The following is an 18,806-nucleotide window of genomic DNA, read 5'->3' as shown; positions in this document are numbered from 1 at the left end:
CTTCTTTGATTTCTTTCATAGTATTGTAGTTTGTGACATACAGATCGTGTACATATTTTGTTAGACTTATAAGTGTTTTTTGTGCTGTGATAATGATGTTTTTAGTTTTATATTTCATTCTAATCATTTATTGCCAATATACAGGAAAACATTTGACTTTTGTGTATTGACCTTATATTATGTGACTTTGCTATACTCACTTTTTAGTTCTAGGGGTTTTTGTTGATTCTGTAGCATTTCCTACATAAACAATCATGTCTTTTGCAAATGAAGACCACTTTATTCCTTTCTTCCTAAGGTATTTTATTTTCTTTGCTTGCCTCATTTCACTAGCTAGGACTTCTGGAACACTGTTGAATAGGAGTGGTGAGATGGGACATCCTTGTGTTATTCCCAGTCTTTGGATGAAGTATACAGTTTCTCAGCCTTAAGTGTGGTGTTAGCTGTTGGTTTTTTTGTAGGCTTTATGGCCATTCTAATAGGTGTGTAGTGGTATTTTGGTTTAATTTGCAAATCTCTAATGATAAATGATTTTGAGCCACTTTTCATATTATTTACAATCCATATATCCTCTTTAGTGAAATATCTGTTAACATCTTTTGCCTATTTTTAAATTGTATTGTTTGTTTCAGAATTCTAGGTATTTTCCCAATTTAAGTTGAGGAAGTTTCCCTCTATTCCTAGTTTGCTGAGAGTTTTTATTATGGGTGGGTGTTAGATTTTTTTCAAGTACTTTTTCTACATCCATTGATAATACATGATTTACCTTCTTTGACTTGCTAATGTGGCTTACATTGATTTTTAGAATGTTGTACTAAGCCCCTGCATACCTAGAGTACATTGCTGGGTGTGACATTTGATACCTTGATTGAGTGTAGAATTCAAGATTATATGTAATTCCTCTCAGGATTTTGAAGATAATGTTGCTTTATCCTTTAGCTTCTAACATTGCTATTGAAAATTTGATGCTATTTTGATATTCTTCCTATGTGATCTTTTCTTGCCTTGTTGGATGTTTTACAAAGCTTCTCTTTTACGTTATGAAATGTCACAGTGATATATCTTGCTGTGAGTTTTGTTTCACTTCTTGTGTTGATCATTCATTGTATTCTTTCAACCTAGAAAATCATGACATTCCGTCTTGAGAGGTATTTTTGTATTATTTCGCAATTTCCTCCCTCATTTTCTCATGTTCATGAGATGTTGAACCTTTTGGTTTGGTCCTCTAATTTTCTTATAATTTCTATTCCACTTTTGTATCTTTTCGTCCATTTTGTAACTATGATTATCTCCTCAAACTTATTTAAATTTTTATTTTTGCCATCATTTTAAATTCTATTGTTGATTTCTATTTAAATTCATTGTGGTCTAAAAGCAGACATTGTATGACTTCTACTTTTTAAAAATGTGATAAGGTATGCCTTATGACCCCAAAGGTAGTCTCTCTTGGATGTTCCTTGTGAAATTGAGAAGAATATGTATTGTATTGTTGTTTGATGAAGTAGTCTATAAATATTCATTATATCCAGCTGATAGATGATATTGTTTGTCCTTACTGATTTTATTATTATTATTATTATTATTTTATTTTATTTTACTTTATTTTTTTTTTTGCCTGCTGGATCTATCTCTGATAGAGGAGTGTTGAAGTCTCCAACTAAAATAGGGGTTTGTATATTTCTCCTTGTGGTTCTGTCAGTTTTTGTTTCATGTATCTTGACATTGTGTTGTCAGGTGCATATATATTAAAGATTGTTATATTTTTTGGGAGAATTAAGTCATTTATCTTTATGTAATGCCCCTTTATCCCTAATAACTTTCCTTATTATAAAGTCTGCTGTCTGAGATTAATATAACTGTTCCTGCTTTCTTTTAATTAATGTTAGCATGGTTTATTTTTCCCTATCCATTTACTTTTAATCTTATAAACGAAATGGATTTCTTATAGACAACATGTAGTTAGATCTTATTTTTGGTCCACTTTAACAATCTCTGGCTCATTTTGGATTCTCACAAGCTTCATATTTTTTATATCCTTCTATTCTTGTTTTAGGTTTTAAGTTTTTTTCTAATCTCATCATTGAGAATGGAAAGCTTCATTTTGAATTTTTTTTCTCTGTATTATCTCTATTTCCACCAATTTTTCTTCTCTGCTTATTTTGTTAAAGGTATTTATATATACTTTTCATACTGAAGGCTTCCCTCTAATAGTTATTGACCTTTGGGCATATATTCAGGTTTAAACGTGAGAATCTAAGAAAAAAAGGTGCCTGGCTAGGACTTATCAATGAGTGAGTTTGCTGCAGGTTTATTGGGCAAGACCCTGCCCTTTTCAATGGGGGTTTTCTTCAAATGTCAGAAATGTGATGATACTTTTTCTCTAGGTCCGTCCACCTTCTCTAGCATAGAACTTGATAGTCTGTTGTCATGGAGGATATAAGTCTCAGTTTCTTGCGGCCGAGATATAGGAAGAAACTTTATTACTCACCTGATTTGTGAACCTATCTTGCTTCAGTTGGTTTCCTCCTAAATAGGCAGATGGGATTGGCCTGTCTCTGCTCTGCTAGGTTGGTTGTCCCTTATTCATTTGCTTTTCATTTTCCAAAATTTTGTTGATACCTGTTTTGTCATGTGAAATCTCCTGAAGTTCTTTTTGTCCTGGTGGGTATAGATGATTTTAAATTATTTACTTTCATTTTAGTGGTCTTTAGAAAATGGAAAGGAAGGTAACATGCGTTTAATCTGTCATATTTATCCAAGTGAACCCTGCATTTTTAAAATTTACTTTTAGTTTTTAGGAAAGGTATCTTTTTGGCAACTGTGTGAGATCAGAGCCCTGTGACTCTGATTAAATCTGTGCTAAATTTATTTGTCTCCACTTTTTTATTTTTTATGTTTTTTATTTTTTATTTTTATTATACTTTAAGTTCTAGGGTACATGTGCATAACATGCAGGTTTGTTACATATGTATACTTGTGCCATGTTGGTGTGCTGCACCCATCAACTCGTCAGCACCCATCAATTCGTCATTTATATCAGGTATAACTCCCAATGCAATCCCTCCCCCCTCCCCATGATAGGACCCAGTGTGTGATGTTCCCCTTCCCGAGTCCAAGTGATCTCATTGTTCAGTTCCCACCTATGAGTGAGAACATGCGGTGTTTGGTTTTCTGTTCTTGTGAGAGTTTGCTAAGAATGATGGTTTCCAGCTGCATCCATGTCCCTACAAAGGACACAAACTCATCCTTTTTTATGGCTGCATAATATTCCATGGTGTATATGTGCCACATTTTCTTAATCCAGTCTGTCACAGATGGACATTTGGGTTGATTCCAAGTCTTTGCTATTGTGAATAGTGCCGCAATAAACATACGTGTGCATGTGTCTTTATAGCAGCATGATTTATAATCCTTTGGGTATATACCCAGTAGTGGGATGGCTGGGTCATATGGTATTTCTAGTTCTAGATCCTTGAGGAATTGCCACACTGTTTTCCATAATGGTTGAACTAGTTTACAATCCCACCAACAGTGTAAAAGTGTTCCTATTTCTCCACATCCTCTGCAGCACCTGTTGTTTCCTGACTTTTTAATGATTGCCATTCTAACTGGTGTGAGATGGTATCTCATTATGGTTTTGATTTGCATTTCTCTGATGGCCAGTGATGATGAGCATTTTTTCATGTGTCTGTTGGCTGCATGAATGTCTTCTTTGTCTCCGTTTTTTATTGATTGTGTTATGTAGCCTCTATAAGCATCCAAAAGAGTCACTGATGGATGTTATTCCAAGTTGATGTGTCTTAAACGATGCTTTATGCTTAAAAAAAAAAAGCTATTTGGGCAAGTGTCATATAAGATACTTATAATAAGATGAATATAAGGCACTTATTTTTTTGGAAGGAAAACATGTAGGAGGGTAGGGGAGACCCCCTATTTTCAGGAACTTACAGTAGTTACAAAGTAGACCTTGAGTAGTAGAGAAGAAGATAGGAGAAAAAGAGCTAGGATAAGATATGAACAAAATAGAATCAAGAAGCTTCAGAAATACAGAGACTTAACCAATATTTCTTGGATTTCTATTATTAGGTGAAAAATTAGACTTTCAAGAGTTAGAACTGAATCCGATGTTACATAATGGCAACAGGTGACTTAAAAAGAAGCTTACGGAACCTAGAACAGGTGCTCCGCTTGCTAAATTATCCTGAAGAGGTGGACTGTGTAGGGTAAGCTATAATATCAAACTTAATTGTATTCTTCTTGCTAGTGATTTGAGATAATATTTAACATGGGGGACTACCTAAGAAAAATCAGATTTTACCTGGATCCTATTTAAATCTGCCTTGAAATGATTAAAATATTTGAGAAAGCAAGGAATTATAGGAGTTTATTTCTAAGTATGAACAAATAAAGAATTCCAACTTAAAAGATTTAAAACTGTTTAGAAGCACAGTGTTTATCTGTATAAGGTATAATCTCTGTACAACTTTTAAACTCATAGAAGTATAATAGATTTCATTAATTGTATAATCTACCACTCTCTCACATTCAGTTGGATGATATTTCTTACAGTTAAATACATCCAGAATAAGAAGAGATTGTTGCCATTTCTTGTCAGTCTTTTCTTGTCATTTATTTGTTTATTCTTTTATGGAGGAAAAATTTTATACATTTAAGGCAAGTGTTCCTTTCATACGGAATATTCTAGTTAGTAGATTTTTTTGTGTATGGCAACCTGAAGATTGCTCTAAAGCTCTCCCATTTAACAGACCCCACTTTGAACCTTTTACTTTAGCTCCCATTTTGCAACTATGACTTAACGTTTTTAGAATATGGCAACATACATTTTCCTATATTCATGCCTATCTAATATGGTACTGCAGTCATTCTGTATCCCTTCACACTTCTGTTTCTTCATAACACTTACCCTTAACCTTTTATCATTGATTAACTGATGGATTGGTTAAATGTTTCCCTTCAGCTTACGAGAATGTAAGCTGAAGTCTTGGACTTTGATTTTTGTTTTCACTGTTGAATCCTCCCATCTAGAATTATGCATGGCACATATTAGGAGTTGATTAGACATTTATTGAATGAATGAGTGTCCAGGGACAAGTCCAAGTTAGATGTTCAAGAGTAAAGTGAAACATGGTTAAACCAACTACTAAGTAGAATCCTTCAGTAATGGGCTTTACATATAAGAATGGATATCCATATAAGAATGGATATTCTAATTACTCTTGAGGTTACACTAGGGAGAGGTAGGGGCTGTCAAGAGAAGGCTGAAAGTGAAAGGATAGAGAGGAGAGTAAGGAGAAAGTTAGGTCTAATTGCTGTTACTATAGGCATTATATGTGAGTGGCAGAAGATATGAAACAGATGTAATCTACGTATGTAAGAATCATCTTGATTCCTCAAAACATGAAAATCCTGACCATCCAGAACTTGCAGGGGTTTAACCAGTTTGAGTAGCCAAGATTTCCCCTTGCCACTTTAAGCGTCAACATTTTAAAAGACATTTTAAACAGGAATAATTCTAAAATATACCAATATTATCTTGTACTCTAAATACAGTGTTTAAACATTTAATTTTCTTATTACCCAAAAGCATCCTTAAGAACAATAATTTTTAGATTATTATATAACATACTGAAATCTGCAGGGTCTGTTGAGATTTGGAATGCTACTTGCTTCTTCCACGGAGACACTCAGATTGCTAGTCTCCCTGCCACACACATCTAAGTACACACACAACACCCCCCTCATTTTGATTCTTTTTTCTACTTTTTCACATTTGTAATGTTTTCTGGCCATTTGCTGTTTTTTGTGTTGGTATGCCAGTTTCTAATATCTGTTTTTCTTACTGTTTCTAATATGCTAAGTCCTTAGGAACTAGACAACCAAGGTTGTTGAAATTGTTTAACATAAGAAGTGTTAAATGTGGGCCTGGCTGTCATCTATGTATAGTTTGCATAAAATGGACAGATTTTGCTGTTCAAAGGTATTTTTTTTTCAATTCCTGTTTTTGGACTGTGTTTCAGATAGACAAGGTTGCCAGAGCAGTTTTCTGATTGGGTGAAATATTATAGTATTTTAAAGAAACATAAAAGAAGCAACTCATATTTGTCCAGAAAAACAAAATGCAGTGTTATAATCATGTATTTGTTCTCTTTCTTACTAAAAATTTGGGTGGAGATGGGGATATTTATGTGAACATCTTGAGTTATTTGGAAAACATTTATGTTTTATATAAGTACAAAATACTACAATTGAAGAAATGTAACTGGCAAATTGAACAAATATCTCCTGTGCTTTGTTGTGGGAAATTTGGTGAAGGTACTTCACATTGAGAAAATAAGGAGACAGGAAACACTACCAGACAGATAGTGACACAGCAGATACTGAGTAGCCTGGGAGTCTTTCTCGGAGAGATTAGTATAGATCAGAAAGTTGACAGCTTCATGGGAAGCTTGAGATTTGATGAATGATGCATAAAAAATAAATAACAATTGGATAAGCAAAGAAGAGTGGGATACCTTTCTAGACTGGAGGAATTAGCATAGGTAATAATGTAAGATTTAGAATGCGCAGTAAGTGAAAAGTAATAAAAACTGTGGCTCAGCCAAGCCACAGTTCATGCTTTTTCCCACCCCATCTTCCTCATCTGTAACTTAGAATTCATAATCTTTACCTTTGGAAGTTTGTGGTAGAGAGCAAAGGAGGTAATAGAACAAGGAGGTAATAGAACAAGTGTTTGCAAAACCATAAAGTGTACTTCAATATTGTAAGATGGTACATTACTTTTATTAGTAGTAGAAAATGGAGTTGATCACATAAGACTAAGCTATGGAAAATCAATGATAAATAGTTGGTACTAGAGACCTATAGTAAGTTTTTTGAGCAGATGAACAGTGGTATTTCATAGTACTCTGGTTGGACTGGTTTAGAATGGGGAATGGAATCTAGAAGGTCTCATGTATCACCTAATTATTATAGCTGTAGTGTTAAGTTTTAAATTATTATAAACATTTCTAGTACTTTCTTGATTATGCAACTTTTTGGAATTATGCTTATTAAATGCTTACTAAGAACATTTTTCTTTTTTTCCTAACAGTTTGATAAAGGGAGATCCAGCAGCATCTTTGCCCATCATCAGCTATTCTTTTACCTCATACTCACCTTATGTAACAGAACTTATAATGGAATCCAATGTAGAGCTCATAGCAAAAAATGACTTGCGCTTTATAGATGCTGTCTATAAGGTATTTTGAGTTTATGAAACAATAATTATTGAATGATTTTAAAAAATTAATGTTTTAGTCATAACTTCTTAAATATATGCAGCATATACAGTTGACAGGATATTTTCATTTGTATTTATCTCATTTAAATGTAGTCCCTATTGAAATCAAAATAGAATTCATGTTTGCTTTTTGAATGTTATCTATTCTAATAAATACAGCAACTGTTAATTATTTGTTGTTGGCTATTGCTTGCCCTTTTTAATCAAATTTTAGTAAAATTTGGTATACTGGCAGAAATTAGGGAATAATGTAATTATATTCAATAAAATGTATAGTTTTTTAGAATTATATGTTAATTTAGTTGTTTGTAAGAAGGAACTATTACTGACATATTCTTTTTTTTTTTTAACCAATATATTCTTTGAGGTCTGAGAGCATGTCTTATATTGTATCTACCCTAGTATTTATACTTGTACTATGTGTATATTGAATTTCATCTTGTATTTAATTTTTTTAAAACCCTGCTTTTATCATTAATTTTTGCTTTAGTACTGTGGTTTGTAATAAAGTTAGTTTTTTAATGGTAAAACCCACTTATCAAATGTAGTCTTTTTTTTTTTTTTTTTTTGAGATGGAGTCTTGCTCTGTTGCCAAGCCGGAGTACAGTGTCATGATCTAGGCTCACTGCAAGCTCCGCCTCCTGGGTTCAAGCAATTCCTCTGCCTCAGCCTCCTGAGTAGCTGTGACTACAGGTGTGCACCGCCACGCCTGGCTAATTTTTTGTACTTTAGTAAAGACTGGGTTTCACCATGTTGGCCAGGATGGTCTCAATTTCCTGTCCTTGTGCTCTGCCCACCGTGGCCTCCCAAAGTGCTGGGATTACAGGCGTGAGCCACCGCACCCAACCTCAAATAGTCTGTTAAAAGAAGCAGAGTTGCAGTCAATGAAATGGGAGCTTTTATATATAGTCTCTGTTTAATCTTTCTCTTTCTTGCTTTTCATCCCAGAAAACATCCATGGAAGCTAAGAGTCACTTTTAAGAAATTCTAGAGCTCCACAGAGTAGATTTAGGAAACTACTGATCTAGTGTTTTTTTTTTTTTTTCATTTTACAAATGAAAAATTGAGACCAAAAGGCCTACTGACTTATCCAGAAATCACATAGTGGAAGAGTTATAAACAAATAGAACTATAGTTTCTGATTCTGGTGTGGTCTTCTAGTGAACTAAGGAGTTTTTCTAATGTCTATGAAGATATTTAAACTTTTTGATGATTGACTATATTTTTCCATCTCTCTGGACAGCCATCTGTTCTCCAGCATATACTTTGCTACCTGTTTTCCACCTGATACCTGTCTTACCGGATCGTGACTTACACCAGCCCTATAAATTACTTTAGTACTCTTTAGTTAATGGCTTGGTTTTCCTTGTCCTCTCAAAGGTGGCCATTATTCCCCTGACCAGGTGGGCATTATCATTTGGAATTTTAGAAATAAATTGCTCCCAGTTATTACAAGAGTCTGTTTCCTCTGCAGCTCCTTCGTGATCAATTTAATTATAAACCAATTTTGACAAAAAAGCAGTTTATTCAATGTGGGTTTGCAGAATGGAAAATCCAAATTGTTTGTGATATTTTGAATTGTGTGATGAAAAAGCACAAGGAATTAAGTAGTCTTCAGAAGGTAATTTTATGAATAGATTTTAATGCTAATGTATGATATTAATAGATGGCTCAGTATTTTAATGTATAAAATCAGTACCCTAGACAGTAGATTATTTCATAGTATAATTACCATATTATTCAAAGATTTGAGTAACCTTATAAAGCTTGATGTTTATTTTAAATACTACTCTCTTGTTTTATACAGTTGTGACTGGGAACTCCTAGTGTTAAACTAATAGTTCAAACATAATGCATTTTCATTATTTCTTAGTTTCTAAAAGTCATGTAGTCTCATTATAGTCTCATTATTTGTCAGTTATATTTCATATATGAAAATTTAAATGTTAATGGAATTTTAATACATAATTATGCTTTCACACAAAATTTGTTATTTTGACTAATACCTTTTTTTTTCAGATTCCATCACAGCAAAGAAAGAAAATCAGTTCTGGCAAGTCAGAACCTTCTTTGAGCAATGAGAAAATATCTGCAGAGGCTATTGGCGTTGATATCAGTGGCAGGTTTATGACTTCAGGAAAGGTATGCAACCACAGAGAAAATATCATATTGTTTAAGAGTTATCTAATTAATCCAATGTACAGTTTTCACTTTTCTGATTGGCACCTGATGAAACATTCTAGTTAGATATTGGAGTGTAGGGAGTTTTAACAGTGCATGCATTGAGATTTGATGAATGATGCATAAAAAGTAAATAACAATTGGATAAGCAAAGAAGAGTGGGATACCTTTCTAGACTGGAGGAATTAGCATAGGTAATAATGTAAGATTTAGAATGCTCAGTAAGTGAAAAGTAATAAAAACTGTGGCTCAGCCAAGCCACAGTTCATGCTTTTTCCCACCCCATCTTCCTCATCTGTAACTTAGAATTCATAATCTTTACCTTTGGAAGTTTGTGGTAGAGAGCAAAGGAGGTAATAGAACAAGGAGGTAATAGAACAAGTGTTTGCAAAACCATAAAGTGCCATATGTTTTTGGGCAGTATTCTTAAAGTTACAACAGTAGGATAGAAATATAAAATTAAATAGGTGTTCTCTTTGTATTTCTAATTTCTAATTCTGCCTGATTTCCTAAACAGAAGAGTAGTGATTTAGAAAGATTATCTTATGCAGTTGTCTACATTTGCTCTTAATTTTGTTCTGGTCTTCCTAAAACATGGGAACATATGAAGAGCCTACTTTAGCAGTAGTGATAGCTTATAATGATTCATTTATGTACATTATATTTCTGTAACCAAGTATGCATTATCCAATGATTGATAGTCCCTACACGTATTAACTGGTTTTCAGTTAATATTTTGAATATTTTCTCTTTCTTGAAAGATAATTTTTCTGCCACTATCTGCTTTGAGCAGCTGTGGCAAATTGAGCATTTAGAGCTCCAGCATTTCTATCACTAAGGGAGATTTAAGCTGAAATATTATTTTATAATATATTTTCAGCTGTCTTCCATCTGGAGAAAACTCTGATTGAATGATAGAATATCAGATGAATTATCAATGGTGTAATTAAGTAAAGGATGTGAATACTTTCTGACTAAAGTATAATCTAGAGTATTATTTCTGCCCTAATCCAAAACAGATAAGTTATGTAAACAGAATCTATTTTAAAAATTTATACATGGGCCTGGCGCAGTAGCTCACTCCTGTAATCCCAGCACTTTGGGAGGCCAAGGCGAGTGGATCACCTAAGGTCAGGAGTTCGAGACCAGCCTGGCCAACATGGCGAAACCCCGTTTCCACTAAAATTACAAAAATTAGCTGGGCGTGGTGATAGGTGCCTGTAAGCCCAGCTACGCAAGAGGCTGAGGCAGGAGAATCACTTGAACCCTGAAGGGGGAGGTTCCAGTGAGCCAAGATCATACCACTACAGTCCAGCCTGGGTGACAGAGTGAGACTCTATCTCAAAAAAATATATATTTATTCCTTTGTACCTTAAAAAACTGAAATTTTGTTATAAGAAAAGGTTCTTATGCCACTTCTTTTTAATGTGCCTGTTTTGCTCTAGGTAATGAGGACAATATAAAGAATGATACCGAGCTGCGATTTTTGAATAAGTACATGTAGTTTTTGTACACTTGCATCTCTAACTCGTCTAACTCTTGTTAGTTTTATTTATTATTTTCTAACTGTTAAATGACATATCTTGTATTCTTCCCCAACTAGAAGGAACATATATAAACAGGGATTTTTTTATACTGATTTTTTGTACCTTCATTTTGCTTAGCACAGGATTAGGTACACTGTAAGCACTTATTAAATATTAGTTGATAGAATGTACTTTTCAATCTTCTATTTCAATATGAGAGTTGAGGGGACAGTCTAAATTGTCCTAGCCAAGAAAAATGTAAACTTCAAAACATTAGACTTATTTGTAATTTTCTTAAAGCACAGTTTTCTTTATCTATTAAAATTTATATCAGATCTTTATCAGAAATTCGAATAAGTATTAAAAGTTCTCAGATTTAGAAAAGAGTCTACAAGTACATTTCTTTGTTTACAAGCAAAAGTTGAGTCAATATTAAAGCAAATTGTCTCCTATCCCAGTGCCTTATATAGTATGCTGTTTGTGTTTCTGAGTCACATATGTTTTTATACTGTGTATGCAAACTGTAGAATAGGAAGCAGGTAGAGGATTTCCAGGTAAATGCATAGCGTGACCTAATGCTTTTTTTGTCAGGACTTTTTCGTTGTCATTATTAGGTTTGAATTGTTAGCTGAAGGTCTAATAAACTGCAGTTTGTTTAATAGAAAAATTGTAATGAGCCCTACTCACAGAGCCAGGCTCTATTTTGATTATTTGAAGTGAATTATTCAGCAATCTTTTTTAAAAATAACTTTTTATTATGGAACATTTCAAACATTTACAAACGTACCCATCATCCAGTTTCAACAGTTTGTCAACTCTTTGCTCATCTTGTTTTGTCTTTATTTTAAAACAAATCTCAGACATAATTTAATAAATATTTCAATGCTTGTCCTAAAATGTAAGAATTGTTTTAAAAGTCATAACCCCAATTTTATCATCACATAAATTACTGGTAATACTAGTAATGGTAATATTTTGATATATACATTATATGTGATAATTTAAACTTTTTTTATTCTGTAACTATTGATGTTCCTTTTGGAAAATTACTGTGTGTATGTTTAAAATAATTGTAGGAAGATCTTCTCAGCCCAAGAGCTTCTTAAGCTGATAAGCGACTTCAGCAAAGTCTCGAGATACAAAATCAATGTGCAAAAATTGCTAGCATTCTTATACACCAACAACAGTCAAGCTGAGAACCAAATCACAAGCAAATTCCCATTCAAAATTGCCAGAAAAAGAATAAAATACCTAGGAATCTAGCTAACAAGGGAGGCGAAAGATCACTACAAGAAAAACTACAAACCATTGCTCAGAGAAATCAGAGATGACACAAACAAATGGAAAAACATTCCATGCTCATGGATGGGAAGAATCAATATTGTTAAAATGACCATACTGCCCAAAGCAATGTATAGATTCAATGCTGCTCCCCTTAAACTACCATTGACATTCTTCAGAGAACTACAGAAAACTACTTTAAAATTTATATGAAACCAAAAAAGACCCAAATAGCAAAGGCAATCCTAAGGAGAAAGAACAAAGGTAGAGGGATCATGCTACCCAACTTCAAACTATACTACAGGGCTACAGTAACCAAAACCTCATGGTACTAGTACCAGAACAGACACATAGACAAATGGAAGATAATAGACAACCCAGAAATAAGACCACACACCTGCAACTATCTGATCTTCAACAAACCTGATGAAGCAATGGTGAAAGGATTCCCTAGTCAGTAAATGGTGCTGTGATAACTGGGTGGCCATATGCAGAAGATTGAAACTAGACCCTTTCCTTACACCATATACAAGAATCAACTCAAGATGAATTAAAGACTTAAATGTAAAACCCAAAACTATAAACCCTGGAAGACAACCTAGGCAATACCATTCAGGACATAGGCGTGGGCAATGATTTCATGACAAAGACGCCAAGGGCAATTCCAACAAAAGCAAAAATTGCCAAATGGGATCTAATTGAACTAAAGAGCTTCTACACTGCAAAAGAAACTATCAGCAAAGTAAACAGACACCCTCCAGAGTGGGAGAAAATTTTTGCAAACTTTTCTGACAAAGGCCTAATATCTGGCATATATAAAGAACTTAAACAAATTTACAAGAAAAAAAACAATCTAATTAAAAAGTGGACAAAGGATATGAACATCTACTTTTCAAAAGAAGGCATACTTGCAGCCAATAATCATATGAAAAAAAACACAGCATCATTGATCATTAGAAAAATGCAAATCATAACCACAATGAGATAGCATCTCATGCTTCTCAGAATGACTATTATTAAAAAGTCAAGGGGGGGCGGAGCAACATGGCCGAATAGGAACAGCTCCAGTCTCCAACTCCCAGAGCGCGCGACACAGAAGACCGGTGATTTCTGCATTTTCAACTGAGGTACTGGGGTCATCACACTGGGGAGTGCCGGACAATCGGTGCTGGTCAGCTGCTGCAGCCGGACCAGCAAGAGCTGAAGTAGGGTGTGGCATTGCCTCACCTGGGAAGCGCAAGGGGGAAGGGAATCCCTTTTCCTAGCCAGGGGAACTGAGACACACAACACCTGGAAAATCGGGTAACTCCCACCCCAATACTGCGCTTTAAGCAAACTGGCACACCAGGAGAATATATCCCACACCTGGCCGGGAGGGTCCCACGCGCACGGAGCCTCCCTCATTGCTAACACAGCAGTCTGCGGCGATCTAACCGCAAGGCAGCAGCGAGGCTGGGGGAGGGGCGCCCGCCATTGCTGAGGCTTAAGTAGGTAAACAAAGCCGCTGGGAAGCTCGAACTGGGTGGAGCTCACAGCAGCTCAAGGAAACCTGCCTGTCTCTGTAGACTCCACCTCTGGGGACAGGGCACAGCTAAAAAACAACAGGGGAAGCAGCAGAGGCCTGTGCAGACGCGAACGACTCTGTCTGACAGCTTTGAAGAGAGCAGTGGATCTCCCAACACGGAGGTTGAGATCTGAGAACGGACAGACTGCCTGCTCAAGTGGGTCCCTGACCCCTGAGTAGCCTAACTGGGAGACATCCCCCACTAGGGGCAGTCTGACACCCCGCACCTCACAGGGTGGAGTACACCCCTGAGAGGAAGCTTCCAAAGTAAGAATCAGACAGGTACACTCGCTGTTCAGCAATATTCTATCTTCTGCAACCTCTGCTGCTGATACCCAGGCAAACAGGGTCTGGAGTGGACCCCAAGCAATCTCCAACAGACCTATAGCTGAGGGTCCTGACTGTTAGAAGGAAAACTATCAAACAGGAAGGACACCTACACCAAAACCCCATCAGTACGTCACCATCATCAAAGACCAGAGGCAGATAAAATCACAAAGATGGGGAAAAAGCAGGGCAGAAAAGCTGGAAATTCAGAAAATAAGAGCACATCTCCCCCTGCAAAGGAGCGCAGCCCATCGCCAGCAACGGATCAAAGCTGGTCAGAGAATGACTTTGACGAGATGAGAGAAGAAGGCTTCAGTCCATCAAACTTCTCAGAGCTAAAGGAGGAATTACGTACCCAGAGCAAAGAAACTAAAAATCTTGAAAAAAGAGTGGAAGAATTGATAGCTAGAGTAATTAATGCAGAGAAGGTCATAAATGAAATGACAGAGATGAAAACCATGACACGAGAAATACGTGACAAATGCACAAGCTTCAGTAACCGACTCGATCAACTGGAAGAAAGAGTATCAGCGATTGAGGATCAAATGAATGAAATGAAGTGAGAAGATAAACCAAAAGAAAAAAGAAGAAAAAGAAATGAACAAAGCCTGCAAGAAGTATGGAATTATGTAAAAAGACCAAATCTACGTCTGATTGGGGTGCCTGAAAGTGAGGGGGAAAATGGAACCAAGTTGGAAAACACTCTTCAGGATATCATCCAGGAAAACTTCCCCAACCTAGTAGGGCAGGTCAACATTCAAATTCAGGAAATACGGAGAACACCACAAAGATACTCCTCGAGAAGAGCAACTCCAAGACACATAATTGCCAGATTCACCAAAGCTTGAAATGAAGGAAAAAATCTTAAGGGCAGCCAGAGAGAAAGGTCGAGTTACCCACAAAGGGAAGCCCATCAGACTAACAGCAGATCTCTCGGCAGAAACTCTACAAGCCAGAAGAGAGTGGGGGCCAATATTCAACATTCTTAAAGAAAAGAATTTTCAACCCAGAATTTTATATCCAGCCAAACTAAGTTTCATAAGTGAAGGACAAATAAAATCCTTTACAGATAAGCAAATGCTTAGAGATTTTGTCACCACCAGGCCTGCCTTACAAGAGACCCTGAAGGAAGCCCTAAACATGGAAAGGTACAACCGGTACCAGCCATTGCAAAAACATGCCAAAATGTAAAGACCATTGAGGCCAGGAAGAAACTACATCAACTGATGAGCAAAATAACCAGCTAATATCATAATGGCAGGATTAAGTTCACACATAACAATATTAACCTTAAATGTAAATGGACTAAATGCTCCAATTAAAAGACACAGACTAGCAAACTGGATAAAGAGTCAAGACCCATCAGTCTGCTGTATTCAGGAGACCCATCTCACATGCAGAGACATACATAGGCTCAAAATAAAGGGATGGAGGAAGATCTACCAAGCAAATGGAGAACAAAAAAAAGCAGGGGTTGCAATCCTAGTCTCTGATAAAACAAACTTTAAACCATCAAAGGTCAAAAGAGACAAAGAAGGCCATTACATAATGGTAAAGGGATCAATTCAACAGGAAGAGCTAACTATCCCATATATGTATATGCACCCAATACAGGAGCACCCAGATTCATAAAGCAAGTCCTTAGAGACTTACAAGGAGACTTAGACTCCCATACAATAATAATGGGAGACTTCAACACCCCACTGTCAACATTAGACAGATCAACGAGACAGAAAGTTAACAAGGATATCCAGGAATTGAACTCACTCTGCAGCAAGCAGACCTAATAGACATCTATAGAACTCTCCACCCCAAATCAACAGAATATACATTCTTCTCAGCACCACATCACACTTATTCCAAAATTGACCACATAATTGGAAGTAAAGCACTCCTCAGCAAATGTACAAGAACAGAAATTATAACAAACTGTCTCTCAGACCACAGTGCAATCAAACTAGAACTCAGGACTAAGAAACTCAATCAAAACCACTCAACTACATGGAAACTGAACAACCTGCTCCTGAATGACTACTGGGTACATAACAAAATGAAGGCAGAAATAAAGATGTTCTTTGAAACCGATGAGAACAAAGATACAACATACCAGAATCTCTGGGACACATTTAAAGCAGTGTGTAGAGGGAAATTTATAGCACTAAATGCCCACAAGAGAAAGCTGGAAAGATCTAAAATTGACACTCTAACATCACAATTAAAAGAACTAGAGAGGCAAGAGCAAACACATTCAAAAGCTAGCAGAAGGCAAGAAATAACTAAGATCAGAGCAGAACTAAAGGAGATAGAGACACAAAAAACCCTCCAAAAAATCAATGAATCCAGGAGTTGGTTTTTTGAAAAGATCAACAAAATTGACAGACCGCTAGCAAGACTAATAAAGAAGAAAAGAGAGAAGAATCAAATAGACGCAATAAAAAATGATAAAGGGGACATCACCACCGACCCCATAGAAATACAAACTACCATCAGAGAATACTATAAACACCTCTATGCAAATCAACGAGAAAATCTAGAAGAAATAGATAATTTCCTGGACACTTATACTCTTCCAAGACTAAACCAGGAAGAAGTTGAATCCCTGAATAGACCAATAGCAGGCTCTGAAATTGAGGCAACAATTAATAGCCTACCCACCAAAAAAAGCCCAGGACCAGATGGATTCACAGCTGAATTCTACCAGAGGTACAAGGAGGAGCTGGTACCATTCCTTCTGAAACTATTCCAATCAATAGAAAAAGAGGGAAGCCTCCCTAACTCATTTTATGAGGCTAACATCATCCTGATACCAAAGCCTGGCAGAGACACAACAAAAAAAGAGAATTTTAGACCAATATCCCTGATGAACATCAATGCAAAAATCCTCAATAAAATACTGGCAAACCGGATTCAGCAGCACATCCAAAAGCTTATCCACCATGATCAAGTGGGCTTCATCCCTGGGATGCAAGGCTGGTTCAACATTCGCAAATCAATAAACGTAATCCAGCATATAAACAGAACCAAAGACAAGAACCACATGATTATCTCAATAGATGCAGAAAAGGCTTTTGACAAAATTCAACAGCCCTTCATGATAAAAACGCTCAATAAATTCGGTATTGATGGAACGTACCTCAAAATAATAAGAGCTATTTATGACAAACCCACATCTAATATCATACTGAATGGGCAAAAACTGGAAAAATTCCCTTTGAAAACTGTCACAAGACAGGGATGCCCTCTCTCACCACTCCTATTCAACATAGTGTTGGAAGTTCTGGCTAGGGCAATCAGGCAAGAGAAAGAAATCAAGGGTATTCAGTTAGGAAAAGAAGAAGTCAAATTGTCCCTGTTTGCAGATGACATAATTGTATATTTAGAAAACCCCATCGTCTCAGCCCAAAATCTCCTTAAGCTGATAAGCAACTTCAGCAAAGTCTCAGGATACAAAATTAATGTGCAAAAATCACAAGCATTCTTATACACCACTAACAGACAAGCAGAGAGCCAAATCAGGAATGAACTTCCATTCACAATTGCTTCAAAGAGAATAAAATACCTAGGAATCCAACTTACAAGGGATGTAAAGGACCTCTTCAAGGAGAACTACAAACCACTGCTCAGTGAAATCAAAGAGGACACAAACAAATGGAAGAACATACCATGCTCATGGATAGGAAGAATCAATATCGTGAAAATGGCCATACTGCCCAAGGTTATTTATAGATTTAATGCCATCCCCATCAAGCTACCAATAAGTTTCTTCACTGAACTGGAAAAAACTGCTTTAAAGTTCATATGGAACCAAAAAAGAGCCCGCATTCCTAAGACAATCCTAAGTCAAAAGGACAAAGTTGGAGGCGTCACGCTACCTGACTTCAAACTATACTACAAGGCTACAGTAACCAAAACAGCATGGTACTGGTACCAAAACAGAGATATAGACCAATGGAACAGAACAGAGTCCTCAGAAATAATACCACACATCTACAGCCATCTGATCTTTGACAAACCCGAGAGAAACAAGAAATGGGTAAAGGATTCCCTATTTAATAAACGGTGCTGGGAAAATTGGCTAGCCATAAGTAGAAAGCTGAAACTGGATCCTTTCCTTACTCCTTATACGAAGATTAATTCAAGATGGATTAGAGACTTAAATGTTAGACCTAATACCATAAAAACCCTAGAAGAAAATCTAGGTAGTACCATTCAGGACATAGGCATGGGCAAGGACTTCATGTCTAAAACACCAAAAGCAATGGCAGCAAAAGCCAAAATTGACAAATGGGATCTAATTAAACTAAAGAGCTTTTGCACAGCAAAAGAAACTACCATCAGAATGAACAGGCAACCTACAGAATGGGAGAAAATTTTTGCAACCTACTCATCTGACAAAGGGCTAATATCTGGAATCTACAAAGAACTCAAACAAATATACAAGAAGAAAAACAAACAACCCCATCAAAAAGTGGGCAAAGGATATGAACAGACATTTCTCAAAAGAAGACATTCATACAGCCAACAGACACATGAAAAAATGCTCATCATCACTGGCCATCAGAGAAATGCAAATCAAAACCACAATGAGATACCATCTCACACCAGTTAGAACAGCAATCATTAAAAA

The 18,806-nt window shown here is 36.1% G+C and overlaps 1 protein-coding gene across 8 annotated transcripts in view; it reads left to right on the top strand.

The window, feature by feature from the left end:
• CEP44 (centrosomal protein 44) overlaps positions 1-18,806 on the top strand; it is a 60,843-nt gene that overhangs the window by 9,906 nt on the left and 32,131 nt on the right. For all 8 annotated transcript variants that reach the window (XM_030919226.1, XM_030919212.1, XM_030919231.1 and 5 more), the window contains exons 2-5: positions 4,087-4,223; positions 7,112-7,259; positions 8,775-8,921; positions 9,320-9,442. In XM_030919226.1, the coding sequence (XP_030775086.1) occupies positions 4,135-4,223; positions 7,112-7,259; positions 8,775-8,921; positions 9,320-9,442 (507 nt within the window). In that variant the 5' untranslated portion in view covers positions 4,087-4,134. The remainder of the gene's footprint in view (positions 1-4,086; positions 4,224-7,111; positions 7,260-8,774; positions 8,922-9,319; positions 9,443-18,806) is intronic.

Source organism: Rhinopithecus roxellana, chromosome 2, assembly GCF_007565055.1.
Source record: "Rhinopithecus roxellana isolate Shanxi Qingling chromosome 2, ASM756505v1, whole genome shotgun sequence".
NCBI classification, from domain to species: Eukaryota; Metazoa; Chordata; class Mammalia; order Primates; family Cercopithecidae; genus Rhinopithecus; species Rhinopithecus roxellana.
Note: the sequence above shows the minus strand (reverse complement) of the source record. Positions and strands in the feature narration are given on the sequence as shown.